General features: G+C 34.9%; 1 protein-coding gene across 2 annotated transcripts; it reads right to left on the bottom strand.

Moving 5' to 3' along the window:
• Window positions 1–413: 413 nt before the first annotated feature.
• On the bottom strand, window positions 414–9,866 carry LOC132186083 (cuscuta receptor 1-like). Of its 2 annotated transcripts, XM_088517778.1 has the most exons (10): window positions 9,384–9,866; window positions 7,593–7,751; window positions 7,416–7,490; window positions 6,526–6,681; window positions 6,051–6,206; window positions 5,888–5,962; window positions 4,893–5,048; window positions 4,738–4,812; window positions 3,100–3,201; window positions 414–2,820 (listed from the first exon to the last, which is right to left on the bottom strand). In XM_088517778.1, the coding sequence occupies exons 1-10, from the start codon at window positions 9,829–9,831 to the stop codon at window positions 647–649; spliced, it is 3,576 nt and encodes a 1,191-aa protein (XP_088373904.1). In that variant the 5' UTR covers window positions 9,832–9,866; the 3' UTR covers window positions 414–646. The 2 variants fall into 2 exon arrangements, with proteins under 2 accessions (XP_088373904.1, XP_088373903.1); XM_088517777.1 differs by lacking the exons at window positions 7,416–7,490; window positions 7,593–7,751; window positions 9,384–9,866 and having other exon boundaries at window positions 419–2,820; window positions 3,100–3,198; window positions 6,526–6,855.
• Between the last annotated feature and the right edge of the window lie 10,805 nt (window positions 9,867–20,671).

The raw sequence follows: 20,671 nt of genomic DNA, 5'->3' as shown, positions 1-20,671 counted from the left end.
TCTTCACTTTGAAAATAAACATGCTATTTTAAGCATTGGAGAGTATTTGGCTCCGGCTGAGGGGCTTGTGACGCTTCCTTTGTTTTCCAGGCACACTATTCTCACACCGGAGACGTCTGAGAAGATGATTGTTGAGGTAGCTTGTTTTGATCCCAAAAATACTCCAACAAAACATCAATTTTCAGAATGAAAAGAGTAGGCAGAAATTATTAATGCATCTAAAACACCAAATTATCAATGCATCAATTTATCTGTACCAAAGTAGATCACTTTCTTGAAAGTTAAGTCACAAGTTGGAGTATCAAATTTGGGTTCGAGTACCAATTTTGTTTCTTCTAATGCAAAGGATTAGACAGATCGATGCTTTTGGCACAGCTACAAGTTATAATTCCAAATATAATAAATTGTTTTCCGATTAGAAATGTATCCACAAATCACGTGTTGAAAAACAAGTTTATTCATACTATTAATAGTATTTTTAGCTATAAGAACAACATCCATCATCAAATGACAAGAATTACAATACAGAAGAAAGCAAGCGCAAGTGAACACCTTGTCTTATATTAGACCACAATAACCATTATTCATAATCAAATGTACGGTTATGATCACTACCACCAAAGATGTCCTTGGAATCTCAATATATCTATGATTCTAAACAGTTTGACAATCTTTTTAAGGTATCAAAAACAGGATAATAACATCGGTACTTCAAATCTTCAATTAAATTAACGCACCGTTGTTGCCAATAAGGATGAATATAAAGAAGACAAGCTACACCCAAGAAGAAAATAATATAAGATCCAATAAAGCTTGCAAAGAAAACCTGAGGATCTACTTCATACCATTGCCCTTCACTTGCATTTGAAGATTTTGTTGGTGATGGATGTGACTCGTCCTCTCTAGTGCAGTTATTATCTAATGGTTCTCCGCAAAGAAACGGATTTCCTTCATAACAACTCTTCTCAAATGTTCCAAACTGTGCTTTCATGTCTGGAACTTTACCCGATAAGTTGTTGTAAGACACATTGAACACTTCTAGAAAGTTTAGAGCAATCAATGCTGGAGGAATTTCTCCACTCAAATTGTTGTGAGAAAGGTCTAAACTCTCCAACTCGGCCAAATTTGAGAAAGTTTGTGAAATGGAACCTGTCAACTGATTGTGAGACAAGTTCAATGTATGAATTGAAGATAGCTCTCCTAGTTCCTGTGGGATTCTACCTGTTAGCTTGTTGCATGACAAATCCAATCCAGACATGTAATTAAGGATGTCACCATGGTAGGAGTCAGACCTGTATTTTGTTACAAATTCAACCGCAACTTGTTGACCATATACTATGTTTTCGTAATCTTTTCCACTATTCCATCCGAAGAGCGTTTGGAATGTGGAACCAACTTGCAGGGACAAACTATTTAAATCGTGGCTATATGATCCATAGAGAAAATCATTAACATATAGTTTTCCAAAGGACATGTTGTGAAAGCAGTGCGGTATTGTTCCAGAAAGAGAGTTCTTGGAAAGATCCATTATGCCTATCTTCTTTAACCAACATAGTTGATTGGGAATTATACCACTAAAATTGTTTCCCCCCAACAAAAGTATTCTTAAGTTAGGAGGTGCACTGATTTGATATGGGATGCTGCCAAAAAAGTTGTTATCTCTAAGGTCCAATGTCAAAAGAGACGATGAATTGAAAATAGATTTTGGTATAGGTCCTGTAAGTTTGTTTCCTTGCAAATACAAGTGCTCAATATTCTGTAGATTCAAGCAAGAAGGTAACGATCCCGAAAGTGAGTTATGAGAAAGGTCTACTAATTGCAGGGAATTTGGTAGTCCACAAGGAATCTGACCTTCAAAAGAATTGTTACTCACTACAAGACTTTGCAAACTTGTCATGTTTCCTATCCATCTAGGAATCATTCCTGACAATTTATTGTTGCTAATATCCAAAAGCCTCAATTCAGACCATCCAAACTCTTTAGAAGGTGCAGCCGGTAGATCAAATCCTATGAACTGATTATTGCATAACTTCAAACTAAACAAGTTGGTGCGACTAGCAATCAATTTTGTTGGTACCTTTCCCGAGAAATCATTAAAGGACAAGTCCAAATGCTGCAGCAAATGACTCTTGTCAACAATTGAGGACGGAGGATAACCTTCAAAATGATTTCGAGATAGATTTAGATATTTTATGTTCGGAGTTATCTTTCCAATATTCTCTTGAAGTTGCCCACCTAAGTGATTGTCAGAGACATCCATATACATAATACTCTTGCATTGATTTGGTGGCAAATGAAATTTACCCATGAAAGAATTATTCTGAAGATTTAGCTCTCGTAGTCTTGTCTTGTTTTCAAACAACCAAATAGGGAAGCTTCCATTCAAGTTATTGTGAGACAAATCAATTATTTCCAATTCGCGCTGGTCAAGGAGAAGCTTGGGAATGTTTCCTGTGAGCTTCAAATTACAGTTAGATAGCACAAGTATCATTAACTGAAATGAGAAGTCCCAACCCGCAGATATTTCAGTTTCTATCTCAAGCTTGTTGTTTTCACTCGCTAATAGAATCGCCTTAAGCTTAGAGTGATAAGCAAATATGTTGAATTGGAATAGACCCTCAAATTGGTTATAACTGAGATCAATGTACTCAAGTGATGTGAGGCTGGCTATCAGATATGAAGAGATGTTTCCAACGAATCGATTCCTAGATATATCTAAATATCTAAGAGATGTCAAATTGTTTAGGCATGTTGGAAGGATCCCTTCAAAGAGATTATCATGAAGATCTAACTCTAGAAGCTTCTTGAGTGAGCACAAATCTGTCAAAAGGAATAACATTAGAAATGTCTATCTTAACTATGTTCCAGTCTAAGAATCAACAAGAAAAATCAGGTTTTAAATATGGGTTTTTCAAAATGAAAAAAGAAAAAAGAAAAAAAAAAGAAAAAGAAAAAAGAAAGTGAATGGTCAATTGCTGAGTTAAATCAACCATGGTCCTTCAATTCACCTTATCTCACATTTTTAATCAATTGTAGATAATTTATTAGATTGGTAAGACTAACAATTTGCAAACACTTGATTTTCTAGTCGATTCTTACCTTTTGGAAGAGTGCCATTGAGAGAATTGTAAGCTAATGATATAGCCTTTAAAGAAGATAGTGCCCCGATATATGGAGAAATACTGGAATTAGACAAACCTACTACAAGTGAAGAGAGACAGTGTCAATAAAATATTTAAAATGGCATACCGACTAATAATAAATAGAAATTCAATTTCGATTACAACTTATTTTAGCCTTGAAATTAGATTACCAAATTGTTTTAGAGCATGCTTAGGATTATGTTTGAGGAGCCTAAAAGTGTTTTTAACACTCAAAAAATTCGTTAGAAGAAAACAGTACTTGTTTGGTAAAAAAATTAAAAGCGCTTTTAAAGGTTCAAAAAGCCTAGAAATGACCAAAAAGCACTTTCGGCAAAAGCTTAAAAATGAAGCTTTTGCCAAAGAGCTCTTTTTGAGTTAAAAGCTCAATTTATCAAACGCAATTCCAAACAAACTCTTAGTTGATGATTAGAATGAATTAAGAGTCCTAGTCCTAGTCGGTCGGCCAGGTATGTAGATGATTTAAGAGTCCTATTTGCATTAGTAATTCTCTTTATTACCCTTCTATTAAAAGGGAGACCGTTAATGAAGTACTATGCTTGAGAAAATTATGTCCTCGTGTTTGTCCAACCAGCAACCGGCAACCGCTGCCATTTAAAAACCAAAAGAAACCACGAACCATTCATTTGCGGAAGAGACCAAAGCTCCAGAAGCGAGTGCGGCAGAAGCAAGGTATGGCTTGAGGAAAGAACATCAGGAAACCAACAAAGATTCACTCTCGTTCCCGAAAACGCAGAATGAAGAATCAAACCCAACTGTTATGCCTATTTACCATGACATTGGAAAAGGAGCTGATGATGCTGGAAGAGCATAGACGAATAGAAAAGAAAAAAATTAGAGAAGGACAAAGGAGTTTTGTTAAAGAAGAAAACAGGCCACTTGAGTCTTCAAATAGCATCTGACACAGCAAAAAAGCTGAAATGAGAGTTATACTGGTACAATGCTTTATCCTGAGAGTGAAGTAGTTGACTTTTATAGAAAATGGAACAATTCAATATGTACGACTTCAGATGATGAATTGGGCCATTTGATAAAATCCCAATAGACATGGAAGATCCGACGCTTCGATTTTTATTTTCAGATTTCACGATGATATATATTGAATCAACAAATTAAGCTTGACGCAGTCAATGGGAATGGTGAGATTAAGCATAAGGAGCTTCTCAAGAAGACTGGAAAATTCTTGAAAGCTTTTGAGTACTATCGAGAGAGTTTTTTGGGCACTATGAGAAAGAGGGGAAAAAGATATTAGGTTCTAGCTAGACGGCATATGATTCGCCGATGGAACAAGATATTCTTAGTGGCTTGCTTAGTTTCATTGTTTTTAATACTTTTTAGTACTTTCTTTTTTAATTGAAAGTGGCATATATTGTTACAGTGTGAATGGTAGTGATGTAGCACATTAATGGATTCAGCCAACTTTTTTAAATGCAGATACTAATTTGTCTTTTGTGCTTCTCTCAAGGAGTGTTTAATCATTTTTTTTAAAAAAAATCTAAGGTAGCTATTTGTCAAAATTTCAAACCACAAGAACAAAGATTACATTTATCCCTCAAACTTTAGTTTGGCTGATTACCTTGGATTGTTAGGGGGCCATCGAAATTATTCCAAGACAAATCCAAGTTCTCCAAGTTTTCAAAAGCTGATAATTCTGCATTGTTAAACAGAACATAGAAAATTTCAAACATGAATATTGGAAGTTTCTATAAGTAATACGGAAGATCAATATACCTTTGGCAGGAAAGGATCCTCCCATATAATTCGAAGCAAGATTCAAATTCTTAAGGGATTTGACTGCGCTCAATGATTCAATGATGCTTTTGTCGAAATGGTTGAAACTAAGATATAAGGTTTCTAAATTCTCCAATCTTGACAAGCTTTCCGAACCTGTAATAGATCTATTAAAAACAAAACTATGCAATTTGCAGTGTTTAGAAGAAAAATAGCGTTTTATAGCTTAAACAAATTTGGCTACTCTAGTGTTAAAGTCAACTAGAAACCGTAACTGATATGTAATGTTGATTATAATGCACATAGGGAAACACACTGATGCATTTCATGCTTCACACAACTTTCTTTGCATATTTCCGACATGATGGACATCCAAGCACAATTGTTGTGATTCAAGTCAACATCAACAAAATGGGATCGATGTAGCCATACAATCTCATAATGTTTTACACTACTTTTGTAATTATCTTCTATGAGCTACTTGGGTGGCTTCTATTTTGCATTTGTTATCGTGTAGGGTAGACTAACTGCAATACTGATAACAACATATGGAACCTTAACAATTTAGGATTTTTGTATTGAATATTAGTGATTGATTGAGATACAATAAACATCATCCCAACCCTACACTTGCAGTTGTAATTGAAATTATATTCTTTTGATCGCGAACTTTATAGCCTATGTGGTGGTTTTCTATTTTTGGTAAAAAAAAATTAAGATAGATTTATGCAAAAATTGGAACAAAGAAGAATATGGTATAGTTTTCCATTATTTTGCGTGGGGAAGAAATCTATATAACGTTTCCTAAAATCTTTGAGCAGTAAAAATTTGAAAAAATCAAAAACAAAACAGAGGATTGAATGCAAGTGGAGAAAATTGTGACTTGTGTCATAAAATAAATAAGTAGTTTAATAGAAATATGAAAGACGTGTGTAATATGGTTATGAAGTAATTGAGAATTTAAAACTTAAGTGTGTGTCTCTCCCTCTCATTACCTTGGATTGTCAGGGAGCTATTGAGCCCATTATAACTTAAATCCAACTTCTCCAAGTTTTCAAAAGCCGATATTCCTACATAAAGCAGAAGAAAGAAAATTTCAAATATGATTGTAACTGCTTCCAGTTTCTATAAAATAATACTGAAGATCAACATATGTACCTTTGATTGGAAAAGATCCTCCAATGAAGTTCCTTTCAAGATTCAGATTCTTAAGAGATTTGATTGCAGGCAATGATTCTATGATGCTTCTGTTTAAATTGTTGTCACGAAGATCTAAGGTCTCCAGGTTCTCCAATCTTGACAAGCTTTCAAAACCTGTAGTAGATTTATTAAAAAAAAAAAAAATGGAACAAAAAGCACGTATGCAATTTCATAGTATTTAGACGAAAAATCGTATTTTACAGCTTACAAACTAGATATGCGCAATTCAAACTTCTGGACAACATCACTTGACAATCACTAGTATTTCGTGATAATTATTTTAAATCAAGAATATATGTTCAGCTTTAGGGGATGTAAGTCCGCTTGTAAGAGATACTAAGGAAGTGACCATATAATATATTACGGAAAAAGTACAATTAAAGAAGCTTTGAAATGATGATCATAAATATAAAGGGAAGCGATATTAGATTACCTGTAGTTGTATTGCACCTTCCCAAATAATTTTCTTCAAGACTCAATGTGTTAAGAGACGCAAGTCCACTTAGAGATGGTATAATGCTACAATCAAAGGAATTATAACCAAGGTTCAATATCTCCAACTTTGGAAGTAGTACTAGCCTTTCAAAACCTGGAAGAAAATGATTGGAAGACACAAAAAAGAACCCCATCTTATGCTTCAATACAAAAAAATTCAAGATTAATTTGATAGAAATATTCAATTTCAAATTGATTTTCATACTCTAGCTTGAACCTTATGATTGATGCTTATAACCTATGGTTATAGAGCACTTGTCAAATTGTGCATTCGAATGAAAATTACTAAGAAGTAAGTACAATGGAAGGTATCAAATTGTGCCCTCAACAGAATTTGTTCTCTATATGTGATGAATAATTCTACAATACATGCATGCATGCCATCAATAGATAATAAATATGTGAACATAATCACGGAATAAGTACTATTAAAGAGAGATTTGAAATGATAATAATAAATATAAAGGGAAAAAGGCCGGCTATAGAAGTAGAATAGCTTCCAATGTATTCCAAAGTTCAAAAGAATTCCTTGCAAGACTCAATGCGTTAAGGGACATAAGTCCACTTAAAGATGCTATAATGCTATAACCAAGGTTCAATATCTCCAATTGCGAAGTAGTACTAGCCTTTCAAAACCTGGAAGAACATTATTGGAAGACCAAAAAAGAATTCCATCATATATATATATGCTTCAATACAAAAATTTCAAAAGCAACTCGATAAAAATTTTCGGAGTGATCCATTCAAATTGATATTCATGCTCTTGAACCTTATGATTGATGCGTCTAACCCGCGGTTAAACTACTCTCTCCATGACAGAAAACTTGCCTTGCAGTGGTAGGGAACCATTATAGTAATTCGAGCTTATATCTAGCTTGTTCAAGTTTCTCAATGCAATTAACTCTGCATTTCAAATTAAAGATAAATGAAAATTAGTAAGAACCAAGCGGAATCAATGTATCAAACTATAAATCCTCTCATAAGATATAGGATAGAAGAAATCGCCTTGAGCAGGAAAGTATCCTTGCAACTTATTCTGAGTAAGAATCAAAGTTTCAAGCGATGTCACTGCACCCAAAGACTCTGGAATACTATTATTATCAAAGTAGTTATAACCAAGGTCTAAAATTCTCAGATTCCTTAAGCTTGACATCTTCTCAAATCCTACAAAAGAGGAAAAGAAAAAGTTACTGGTTGAATGAGGAAAATTAATTAAAAAAATGATGCTAATTGTCAACGGCGTTTGTTCGCTACATAATTCTTGTACTATGCTTCTAAAATATTCATACAATACATGCATGCCTACAGACTTCAGTACGTATATGTGTAACAACCCATGACCATTCGTCTAATGGAATGCAATAGTAATCTAGTTTTACATTATATGGCTTTCATTTCATTTTAAGTATTGTGGATTTACTTAACATGGAAATTATCCAATGGTTTACTTGGAAGTGTAGAGGGTGAAGGAAAATACAGAAAAAGGATAGGAGAGGGAAGTAGAAAATTTTATTTTTATAATAACTTCAAGGATATATGTTTTCATATATGTTTTAATTTTAATTTTTTAATAACTTCAACGTTAAAAACCCTGTGGGGAGGAGGGAGCGCTTGCTTCCCCCTTTCCCCTCTCCCCTACTGGACCTACTCCCCTCTTCTTTCCTTCCTCTCCCCTTAGCTTATGCTGCCCTGCCTCCATCCGTCCTCCACCATGCTGCACCGCTCTTCTCCTCCCCATAATCAATTGGGCTTTAGATCTAGCTTTTCAAATCTAGATTTAGTCTACTTAACTGGTTTCGCTCAACCACGTGTCGGCCAAACGTGCTCCCTGGCTCCTCAGCTGCCCATTGGCGCAAAACAGCTTCATCTCATCCATCACACGCTGGCCAGTGCGCTTCGCCTCCCTTGCCCTGGTTGTTGTAGCTATTTGCTGGCTTTTTTATTTTTTTTGAATAAGGGTTTGACTTTTCCTTAGATATACTTTCATGAGCAATCTCTAGGATGCAAGTTTTTATCCTGACCTTTGAGTCGAAGATGATTAGTTTCGGTGTGAGGGTTTTACTCCCATAACCGAGAAAATCAAAGTTAGGAATATAAACTACCTATGTATCAGATTGAGTCTGCTTGGAGCAAATCTATTCTATAACTGAAGTTTAAACATGAGTTAGTGAATGTTAAAGTTATAAATATGACTTGATTATAAGATTTTTATATTTGTCTTTATGACATTGTAACCATATATATAGCTTTATTGTAAAAAAGACCTCGTAGCTTGTCAAAAGGCCTCCTGATCTCATTTTATTTTTCTGGAGGTCTTTCACTTTTTTTCCATCAATATGGTCTCTCTTGGAGTGGAATTTATCCAAGCACTATCAAATTCACAGACAACAACATCAGTAAAATGTGATGCTTAACCATTCAGACTGACAATATATATGTGTATACTCCAACTCCAAGGCTGAAGAAGGTCCGACCCCTGGCTGTAATTATTAATATAATTCAGAATCACGCGGGACACCCGTGATTCAACAGAAAATACCAATTATAAAACTTTATAAATTAATATTTGTAATTAAAGAGGTAAATCCGACCCCTGCAATTCTTAATTTTATCACCCAAGAGAACAAAAGGGCTCAAGGAAATCTTTTCGCTTTTTATTTCTTTTTGGGTGGAGGGAATTAGCTAGAATAAAGACGTTCATAATATAATTCTTCGATCTGCCCCTGTTTTTTATGGAGGGGGTCGGTGGTATGTATGCATAAGAAAGGAAAAGCAGAGGGGCGGGAGAGAACATACCTTCATTTGGTAGGCAACCACCAATTGAATTGGCGGATAGATTCAGACTTTTTAGCTCCTTCAATGGCACCAACATTGACACGTTTAGCAACCAACGGTTCTCATCATAACTATCTTCATCTTGACTGTAATAATAGTGATCACGATTTCCATAGTAATTAGGATCACGGTTTAAGTTGTAGAGGGAAAGGTTGATGACGTGAGAGTTGGTGGAGTTGCACGTGACCCTCTCCCAACGACAACAATCACTCTTTGCGTCGTCCATCCATGAGGGAAGAACTTCTGCATGAATAATATTGGATTTCAGATACGCCTTCAGCTCAAGCAGAGCAATCCTCTCTTCATGGAAGCAGCCTCTGTCCTGATGAAATTGAAGAAACACAAGTAAACCCCACAGCAAAGCTTTCACAAAACTAGGCCACTCCATTCTTGACAAAAATTGTTTCATTATTTTGTAACTATATAATAAACCAGTGTACACCGAAGGGAAAGGCCTCTCGTATATATATATATGGGAGAGGCTTACATACGGTCCTTTTAAACTACCGCAATCTGCGGTAGTTTAAAAGGACCGCTGAGATCTTCCAAAGGGTAACTTTAACCCTTTAACCCAAAACTGCGGTGCCCATTCAGTACTCCCATCCAAACGTTATCTCTCTTCTCCAAAGGAAGAAAACCCAAAAATTTTCCAACATTGCAGACTTCCTAATTAGAGCTCATTCGGAGCAGCCTAATTTTGACCAAAAATGCATCACACACAGATATCTGCTACTGCTAGGCAGCTGCAAATTCAAACTAATGGGTCATACTCACACATGGAGTTGATTGAAAATTTGAATTTTGAAAATGAAAAGAGAGTAGGAAGGAAAGAGTAGGACATGGGGTGTTTGTTTGAAGTCATAAATGAAATGAGGACGAAGGCTCTGTCTGGCGCTGCAAACAAAACCTAATTTCCAATGCACCATCATCATTCATAATGGCAAGACATGCCAAAATCAACCAAAACAGTGTGGCCCATCTCCCATTGCGCTCTTCACTGCGCACCTTATTGGCTTATTGCACGACTGGTCAACATTGCAGACTTCTGGGCAGAGGCGAGGACTCCATTTTTGGGTATAGTCGTTGCACTGCAGTTTTGGGTTTAAATTTCCTTTAGAAGATCTCAGCGGTCTTTTTAAACTACCGCAGATTGCGGTAGTTTAAAAGGACCGTATGTAAGCCTCTCCCTATAAGTTTGACGGTATCATTTCCGAATCCATGATTAATGGGTCCACAGAAAAAGTTGTTTGTCCAAAAAATTATTTTCTCATGTGTAGAGACGTGTGCGTGTCTATAATATTGGATTGTGTCTTCATTTGCTGAATCACTATTAAGCCGTGTCCTATTAATGTAACATGGTTGATAAAGAGAATTTAATTATCCTAATTCAAATATTTAATTTTGAATGTTTAATGTGAAAACCAAAATAGGTGCTTATTCTTAATTTTTTTTTTTCCTTCTTCTAGGCGTAGATCGTAGGCTTGTAGCTAGAGCCTTGGTAAATGTAAAATCCTATTAAAGTTATAAATGATTTTTTATTTTTTTTTAAACAAAAGACTTGCGTGAGATGAGTGATTCGCACATGGAAGATTCAAAGACATCACTGGGTAACTCAACGACTAAATTCAAAAAAGAAAACAAACTTTTGATTTTGTTCGATGACTTACTTTTGTAGTTTAAATACCTGGCAACTGAATTCACCATTTATTAGGCTATTCTATCTAAGGCTGACTTGGTAAATTGAGATTGGTTTTGTAAAATTGACATGCCAGAAGATTGTCTAATTGAGATTGGATTCGTAAACTATAGACAGTCTCGTGGCAGTTCATATTTTAAGGAGTGACATTATAAGTATCACATAAACTTTTATATCAATTTGTAAATAATTTATAGTAAAAATTGTACGTACTACTCTAATACTACTATAAATGAAATGTGATGATCTAATCAACCCATCAATAGTAATTTTCAAAAGTACCATTTGGGTATTTTCCGTTTGGGTGGGATGTGTCCAAACTAAAAGAGGTCAAGTCATAAGTCGGAGACTTAAGTAATTTTTATAAGATAAAGTTTTTCTTCAAACTGGGTTGGATGAATTTTCTCTAACTTAATCTATAAAAATGACATGTGTCCTTTTTTTTTAATAGCATATAAGATGCATATGAATTTTTAATACAATTTATTCCAACATCGTCCTTACTATTAAAAAAACATGTGATTTTCACATGTTCAAGGGTTACGTGTCATTTTTATAGATTAGGTTTGAGGAATTTCCTCTAACCCAATTTAGAGGAAAACTTTATCCATTTTTATAAGAAAGAATTTTAGTACTAGCTTCCTCGCTCAAACAATGAGCACTGCTTTTGGAATCTGACCTAAAGCAACAACTTTCACCCATTGTGTTGATTTTTCCTAATTAAAATAAAATCATAATGGAGTTATTCAATGCTAGTGGATCTTTTTGGGAAGTGATTGTTCAATCAAGATATAGGTTCTTAAGTTAGTAGAATGTCAATAAATAACTCATAAAATTTTTAAAAAAAATATGTGAAAGATGACACTTAATTGTCTCATATTGAAGTAGGTTGAATAAAATTTCGTCCAAATTAATTTGGAGGAAATTTATGTCATTTTTTAAAAATTTTGGTGATCTCAATCCTCCCTTTGCTGGATCCGGATCCTCTCCAGTCCATTTTGGACCGGAGAGTATCCAGTTAATGGACAGGATCTCTCTATAGAGATCCTGAAGCCATAAATTAGACATCTGTCTCATTAATAATATATATATATATATATATATATATATATATATATATATATATTAAAAATAATTAAAAATTAAAAATAATGGGGTGGCCGGTCACCCCCAAGGGCCAAATCTAAACAAAAAAAAAAAAAAAAATTGTTTGGCCCTTGGAGGTGGCCGGACCACACCCATTGGGCCTGGGGGTGGTCCAGCCACCCCTGGCCGGCCATTGGGGGTGGCTCTCAAGCCACCCCAACTAAAATAGGGTGGTCCGGCCACCCCCTATGGCCAAGATGGGGTGGCCAACCATCTATTTTTTTATTATTATTTTTTAATATGAAATAATATTTTATTATTATTTTTTGTTAGTGAAACAAGTGTCCCACTTAATCGTGATGTGTCTATTTTGTAGTTACCTTACGGGAAATGTTAAAGGGATTTAGAAAAATGAATAGTTGGACTTTGAAAGTTCAAAACATGGAATTCAGTGTTAGGAATTCCACGTCGATCGACATGGACTGATTAGAACTGTTTTCACAAAGTCATTGGAAAAAATGTAATTTAGGACTTTGGCCCAACGGGGTGGTCCAGCCAAACTAAAACGCCAGCACAACAGCCTTTGATGCGTGTTGACAGAGGACGCCGGGGCATCCTCCTCTGCCAACGTCAACAGATAACGCCGGCACATATTCCTTCTCCGGCGTTTGCAGAAGACGCTGGCATCTTCCTGTGCCCGCGTTATCTGTTGACGTCGGCAGAGGAGGATGCGCCGGCGTCCTTTGTCGACGCCAGCAAAGGCTGCTGTGCTAGCGTTTTAGTTTGGCCGGACCACCCCGTTGGGCTAAACTAAAAAAAATAAAAATTAATGGGGTGGCCCTAAGGGATGGTCTGACCATTTAATTTTAATTTTTTTTAAATCTAAAATAATATTTTAGTATTATTTTTAGTTAGTGGACAGATGTCCTATTTATGACTTTTGGATTTCTAAGAAGAAATCATAGCCATAAACTAAATATTCTCGTCCATTTTGAACCGGTGATGATGCTTCTTCTTTGTTATCTTCTAGCAACATTAAATGCCACATACAATTCTCTTTCAGCAACATTTATTGCCCCTTCGAAAATATAATTCATCTGTCTCCCTTGATTAATCCCCTTTAATGCCCACCTGCCAACACACATTTTCCAATTCAACCCTTTTAATCTCAACCTTCCAGTCGCTCGAAATTTAATCCAAACCGTCCATAATTCTTATAACTCCAAACTTTCGAAGTCTGATACAGAGTAATGCTAGAGGTCCCTCTTGTGCTTTTTTTGAGTCCCTCCAAGAATGATGTGGCTATTAAAATCACCATTGGACTTGTAATTTATCATTATTGGACTTTGATCAAATAGTGATGTAAATAGCCACATCATTTTTGGAGGGACTTAAAAGAAACACAAGAGAGACTTTTAGAATTACTCGTCTAATACACCTTCCAATCGCTCTAGAAGTCACTCTTATGTTTATCTTGTGTCACTCCAAGAATGAGATGGCTTTAAAATTACTATTTCATCAAAATTCAATACTGATCAATCATAAGCCCAATAATAATTTTAGAAGTCACATCATTTTAATGTGACACAAGCGTGACTTCTAGCATTACTCCACTAATAGTCTACCTAACTTGCTCTCACAATCCTGATTTTAATGTTAGGGTAAAACTGTAAACTCAACTCCGATAGAGGAGCTTAAAGTAAGTGAGAGCCATTTCTGAGATAGTACTATAATAAATAATTGATCATAATATAAATCACTAATTAATGAATAATTTGTTTCAAAAAAGTTTTTTTTTTTTTTTTTTCCTAATGTTTCAACAAAGTTAGAATGTGCGGAACAATGGTAATTACATTAAAAAAAAACAAAAACATCAATGGAAAGTTGAACTGAATTGATCAAGAGAACACAACAAAAAGAAAAACGAAACCTGAGAATTTTTTTATGATTTTTTTTTTTCACTAATCAAATTTTAAGAATGTCATTTTGTTGTTGATCAAGGGGCACATATGCCCGTTAGTTTTAATATTTTCATATTACAATGTTCATTTGAATAAATATTAATTTATTAGATATGGTAATTGTGATCTTATATATATTAATCTTCTGAAGTTATTGTTATTAGATTAGTTATCTACATCCTCGTGTGTTGGTGGTATTCTTTCTCATAAGTTGTTGAAATCTATTATTTATCTTATCTTGAAATTGAGAGCTCTTCGTGGTTCAATAATTATGGTACGGAGGGATTGATTGCCGTGTTTGAAGGTTTGAGTCAGTGGCTACAGACAGTCGTCTAATCTAGCTATAGAGCTAGGGACCCATCCCCTTAATTTCCACTCTCACATGAATTGGTGGCCTCAATTTCCATTTATTCTGTCACCTTAAATGGAAAAATGACTTCTACTGCTCTCCACCCAAGTCAAGGTAAATTAATTGTCCCCTCCTTATAACCCTGCCCAGATACCTATCCACAACTACTATAATATTTTATTTTATTTTTAAAATTTCTTTGTTATACTTTTTTATAAACTTTCGCATCAACTGAACCGAGAAAAAATAAAAAAGAGAAAGCATTTGAGTTATTGTCAAATTATACCATCATTTCCATGTTAAAAGTGTTACTTTTTTAAATTTAAGGGCGTAATTGCAAAATAAATAATGATTCTTAGAGTTAAAATATATATATTTTTCGATAGAAATTAATAACAAACTATCTACTAACACTAAGCTATCTACGTACTAAGCAATTAAGCCTTTAACATCTGCAAACTGCATATATACATACTCAATAAGGTACATGCATGATCACAACTATATATAAATAGAAATTAACAGAGATTTTTACCCAACAAAAAGAAAAAACAGAAACTGGAAAATTTATTTATGTCTTTCTCATAATATTTTCCTTATCTTCAAATTGAGATCTCTGTCTTGGGGTCCTTCTTTGGTCCAATAATTATTGCACGGAAGGATTGATTGCCGTGTAGTGTTGCCTTCAAGACCATTATTCCAAAACCAAATCTCAACCTCATCATTTATTTCAATTTTCGCGAATATATTAGAGAGAGTCATATTAGGGCATGCTGGAGAGTGTATTTATCTCTTTTTTTGTGTGGACATGTCAAAAAAAACACATTTAAGTTAAGTTGTCTCCGGTTGAAACTCCCTTTAGATCGGATAAGCTCTAGTACTCTTGTTTCTTCTTGAACATATAATTAATTTGTTAAAAAAAATTAAAAAAATAAAAAATAAATAAAAAAACTTTAATGGGGTACCATAGAAAGTTTAGCAGCAAACAAGAGTACATGAACATATATATAACTAACCTGAACTCATAATAGCATCCCAGATGTCCCAATTACTAACAAGCTATATATCTATTATCGCACGAGGGAGAAATACTAGAAATAGAACAAGACGCAGCCTGACATGAACCACAATGTCTTGATTAAGAGCAATTTATTTATTTATTTTTTATTATTATTTTTTTCTATCAAAAAAGATTGGAGGGACAAACCAATTGTAGCTATTCTACTTGGATATGACTATAGTAGCACCAATCCGCGGAAGACTGCTCATGAGGGACCTAGAGGGCGAAACTGCAGGGGCACCTTCAAGACTAACCGAGCTATAGCTTAACCGCCAACCCCACTATTGCATCAATGGGAATCAAGGTGGTTTATACTAATCAGGCATGAGGATTATCTATTGCAGAGATTCGAACTCACACCCTAGTACTTACCTAATCACTTGAAAATTTTATTTAGCCATTGAACCACCACAACCACTTGATTAGGTGCATTAATTCCACATAAACATGATTTGGTTAGGCATACGTACACTCTTCATATTGTTACTGAAAATATGAGGATTAAGGTTTATGCAATTCTCTAAAATTGCAAGGCTAAGAATTCATTCAATGCAGATCATTCAATATAAATGAATGGCTTAGAAAGGAGAGCTTTAGTTCCTGCCATTTTTCCCTAGGTAACCCCTGCCCATTTCTATGTTTTTAATGTTGTCTTTGTACTGTTTTAAGTTTTATAGGCACCATGTTAGAGTTCTTGCATCATTTCTTACAAAGTCTATAATGTTTTCAAAAAGAGTTTAAAAGAGCCTTCGATCCCTTATATTGCATGATGATTGAGTTTTCTTACGTTGCATGTGTTTATTCAATAGCCTAGAAAGAGAAATGATAGCTTATAAGTTTTATAGAAACCCTGAAACATAGTTGGAGCGTTTGGCTGAAATTCCTACTCATTGACTGGACGTACGCTTTCAAGCCCGGACATACAGTGAGGAGGTCAGACATCCACCTTAGCACCATTTGTGCAATTTAGGCCCCAGCAACCCTTTACATTAGGTTAACCTAGTATCTTACTCCTAAGGATCCTCTAGTACTATGTATAAGGGTGTGTTATATTCCGTTATAGCAGGATTTAGCAATGTTAGAGGATTCACGCGAGCGTGCGAGGTAAGTAAACACTTACGAACTCTTTCCTTAAAAACGTGGGATATGTCAGTTGACTGGTCACGAGTATGATATGAGCATGTCTACTTTTCGTAATAACTTGGTAATTGCTTTATCAACTGATTAATAAGATGCATTGTATGACATGGTACACTGGTACGTGCGGTATAATGGCCATGGGCTTACTATATAGACTTCATTTTATAGTCAAATGTGCGTATTGTTATGTGTGTTTTGGATCCAATTGTTTCGTGACCAGGCGCAGCCATTCCCTAATGGTTGGTCACTATAGGACGGATATCATTAGTGGTGTGGGCCACCTAAGGTCCGACTCCGTGTTGCCACTAATGGTATGTACGGTAGCGTACAATGGATAGGGCACCGGCATTGTATTTCAGGTCACTCGAGATAGCGCCAACCTTGCTGAGAAGTGGTAATATCTCGGATAGACCATACATGAAAGTTAGTTTTTCATGCATTAAAATACTGAGGCGATTGCCGCCAGGCGTACACCACTCTTTTATTAACCAAACAATACTTTTATGGTGTATTAACGGAGACAACACCTTTTTTAAATGTTTATTAAAACTGCACATTTATTTCTGCTTAAATGGGCTCAATCATGCCTAATTGTGAGGTTTACTTACTAAGTCGTTAGATTTACATTGTTATTACCCTTTTAAGAAGTTTGTCACTAGAACCGATGAGTAGCACGGTTGCCACTACGGACCTTGCTTTAGAATCTCATACTGCTTTCAGGTTTGTTTTACATTAGTATTAGTTGCTCCATGTCTTTAATTTCGAGAAATATACTTGTCCATTTCATGATTTAATAGTTCTCAGATTTATTTCACCTTCCTATGTATTAACTCTGATAATGCTTAGAGGGGCGATTCTTCATTTGGCCACAAGTTGGTTAAATTAGGGTAATTGCTAGTAACCCTACCAGGTTAGCCAAGGCTAATTTTGGAAGCGTTACATCGTAGCCCTTCTTTATGGAATCTTTAGCTTTTCCGATCTACATCACAACTCTTATCTTAATTACTATATAGTAAGCTTGTATGAGCATCTCCAACAAGAGTAACCAAAATAACTGCCCAAAGAATGTGACAAAATATGTCAGTATAATTTGAGAAGCTCTCACATATGCCTGTCTTGGAAGAAGTAGCAACAAATGTTTTCAACTCGTGTAACACGCTAAATACAATCAATATATACTACTAAATCTTCTACGTATATATTCATGTATACCAGAAATTTCACAGCTACAGAATGTGCGGAAGAATGATAATTACATTAAAAAAAGAAAAAGAAAAATGTAACGGAACTTGAACCGAATTCAAGAGAAGACAACTAAAAAAAAAAGGAAACCTGAGAATTTATTTATGTTTTTCTTTTTACTAACCAAAATTTTTTTTTAAGAAATTCCCATTTTGTTGTTGAAGTTTCACCAAGGCAGTCAGTTTTGATATTTTCATATTGCAACGTCTATCGGAATAAATATCACTTTATTAGATATGGTCAATGATCTTATTATATATTAATCTTGTGAAGTTTATTTTATTTTTTTTTATTTTTTTTTAATTATTTTTTATAATTATTATTAGCTATCTATATCACTGTGTGTTCTAGGTATTCTTTCTCCTAAGTTGTTGAAATATAATATTTTCTTATCTTCAAACTGAGAGATATTTTTTGTCATCCTTATTTGGTCCAATAATTATGGGAAGGAGGGATTGATTGCCGTGTTTGAAGGTTGAGGTCAATGGGTAGATAGAGATGGTCTTCTGTAATGCAAATGAAATTGAGGAAGAATACACATTATATTCTAGCACATGGGTGATGGGACAAGCACCTCCAGACTATTTTTACTCTTTTTTTCCAAGTCTTTGTCATCTTACATGGAAAAATGATTCCACTGGTCCCCAGCAAAGTCAAGGTAAATTGTTCCCTACCTGTGACCGTGCACAGAGGGCTAACTAACAATCTTTCCGTTTTTTCTTTTAAATTATTTTTTCTGCCAATATCGCAAGTATATTTGACAAATGACAATATCTCAAGTGCCACTAGAAGGCCTTCAATCATGCAAGACTAGATGTTGCAGATTTGATATTGACAGGAAGCTCCATGCGATATCAGACTATAGAGCTCTTTAGAAAATGGTATAAAAAATGATTTTCATTGGGCTACTCATTTTTACAAAGAAAATGTATGGCACATTAGCAGATTGAGTAATAAGAAAGCACAAGATCAACCCAACATCAATTTATTTTTTCTTAAAAAAATAAAATTAAAAAAAAATTAAAAAAAAAAAATTATTTGGATGAAAATAACTATTTGGATGAAAATAACACGTATATATATAAGAGTTGCCTGTCTTGGAAGAAAATAACACGCTAAACAATCAATATATACTACTAAATCTTCAACTTATATATTCATGTTTACCAAAAATTTCACAATTATTATTAGCTATCTATATCAACGTGTGTTCTTGGTATTCTTTCCCATAAGTTGCTGAAATATGATATTTTTAATTATTTTATTTTTCTTATCTTCAAACTGAGAGATATTTTTTGTGATCCTTTTTTGGTCCAATAATTATGGGAATGAGGAACAAAAATGCCACGTGTTTCACTAATTAAAAATAATAAAATATTATTTAATCTTTAAAAAAAATAAATAATAAAATAATATAATTTTTTTATTATTATTATTATTTGATATGGCCCTTGGGGGTGGCCGGACCACCCCCAAGGGCCACTATTTGGCCTAAGAGTGGCTTCGGCCACCGCAAACTGGTAGGTTTGCGGTGGCCAAAGCCACTCCATGGCCTTTTGGGGTCATTTGGCCACCCCTAAGGGCCAAACAATTTTTTTTAAAAAAAATGATTTGGCCCTTGAGGTGGCTGAAGTCACCCCCAAGAGCGGGGTGGGGGTGGCCCACCTGCCAACACACATTTTAATGCCCACCCGCCAACACACATTTTCCAACTCAATGCTTTTAATCTCAACCTTCAATTCCAATCACTCCAAATTTAATCCAAGCCATCCATAATTTCCGAAAAGAAATCTCCTTACTCCAGACTTTCAAATTTGATCCAAACCGTCCATAATTCTTACAACTCCAGACTTTTAGAATTTACACCAAGGGTCCACCTAACCGACTCTCACAATCCCGATTTTAAGGATAAGGAAAAACAGTAAACCCAACTCAGATAGAGGAGCTTGGAGAATGGATCATAATATAAATCACTAATAAGATGAATAATTTGTTTTAACAAAGTTAGAATGTGTAGAACAAAAACTGTAATGGAAAGTTGAACCGAATTCAAGAGAAGACAATGTTCATTTGAATAAATATTAATTCATTAGATATGATAAGTGATATATATATATATATACATGTTCGCACAAGAGAGGGATAGGGATTCGAACTAGTAACCTCCGTTTCATTTGGCGTGGTCTTAGCCGATTAAGCTACCTCTGAAAAAAATATATATAAGTGATATTATGTATTAATCTTGTGAAGTTATTATTATTAGCTATCTATATATATCCTCGTGTGTTGGTGGTATTCTTTCTTATAAGTTGTTGAAATCTAATATTTTTCCTATCTTGAAATTGAGAGCTCTTCTTTGTGGTTCAATAATTATGATATGGTATGGAGGGATTGATTGCCGTGTTTGAAGGTTGGAGTCAGTGGCTAGAGTCAGTCTTCTAAACTAGGGACCCTTCCCCTTAGTTTCCACTCTCACATGAATTGGTGGTCCATTTTGTTACAGTGATGTGCCTCCATTTATTCCAGCACCTACAGACTTTTTCATCCCAAATCTCTGTCGCCTTAAATGTAAATTAATTGTCTCCTCCTTACGAGTCTGTGACCCTGTCCAGAGGCCTATCCACAACAATTATTGCCCGGCGAGATTCATTGTCGTGTTAGAAGGTTGAGGTCAATGGCTAGTCACAGTCTTCGAACTGGGGACCCTTCGTAATG

Source organism: Corylus avellana, chromosome 6 (assembly GCF_965113065.1).
Source record: "Corylus avellana chromosome 6, dhCorAvel1.hap1.2, whole genome shotgun sequence".
Lineage (NCBI taxonomy): Eukaryota > Viridiplantae > Streptophyta > Magnoliopsida > Fagales > Betulaceae > Corylus > Corylus avellana.
The sequence above is the reverse complement of the archived record's forward strand: the minus strand, read 5'-3'. Positions and strand labels throughout refer to the sequence as shown.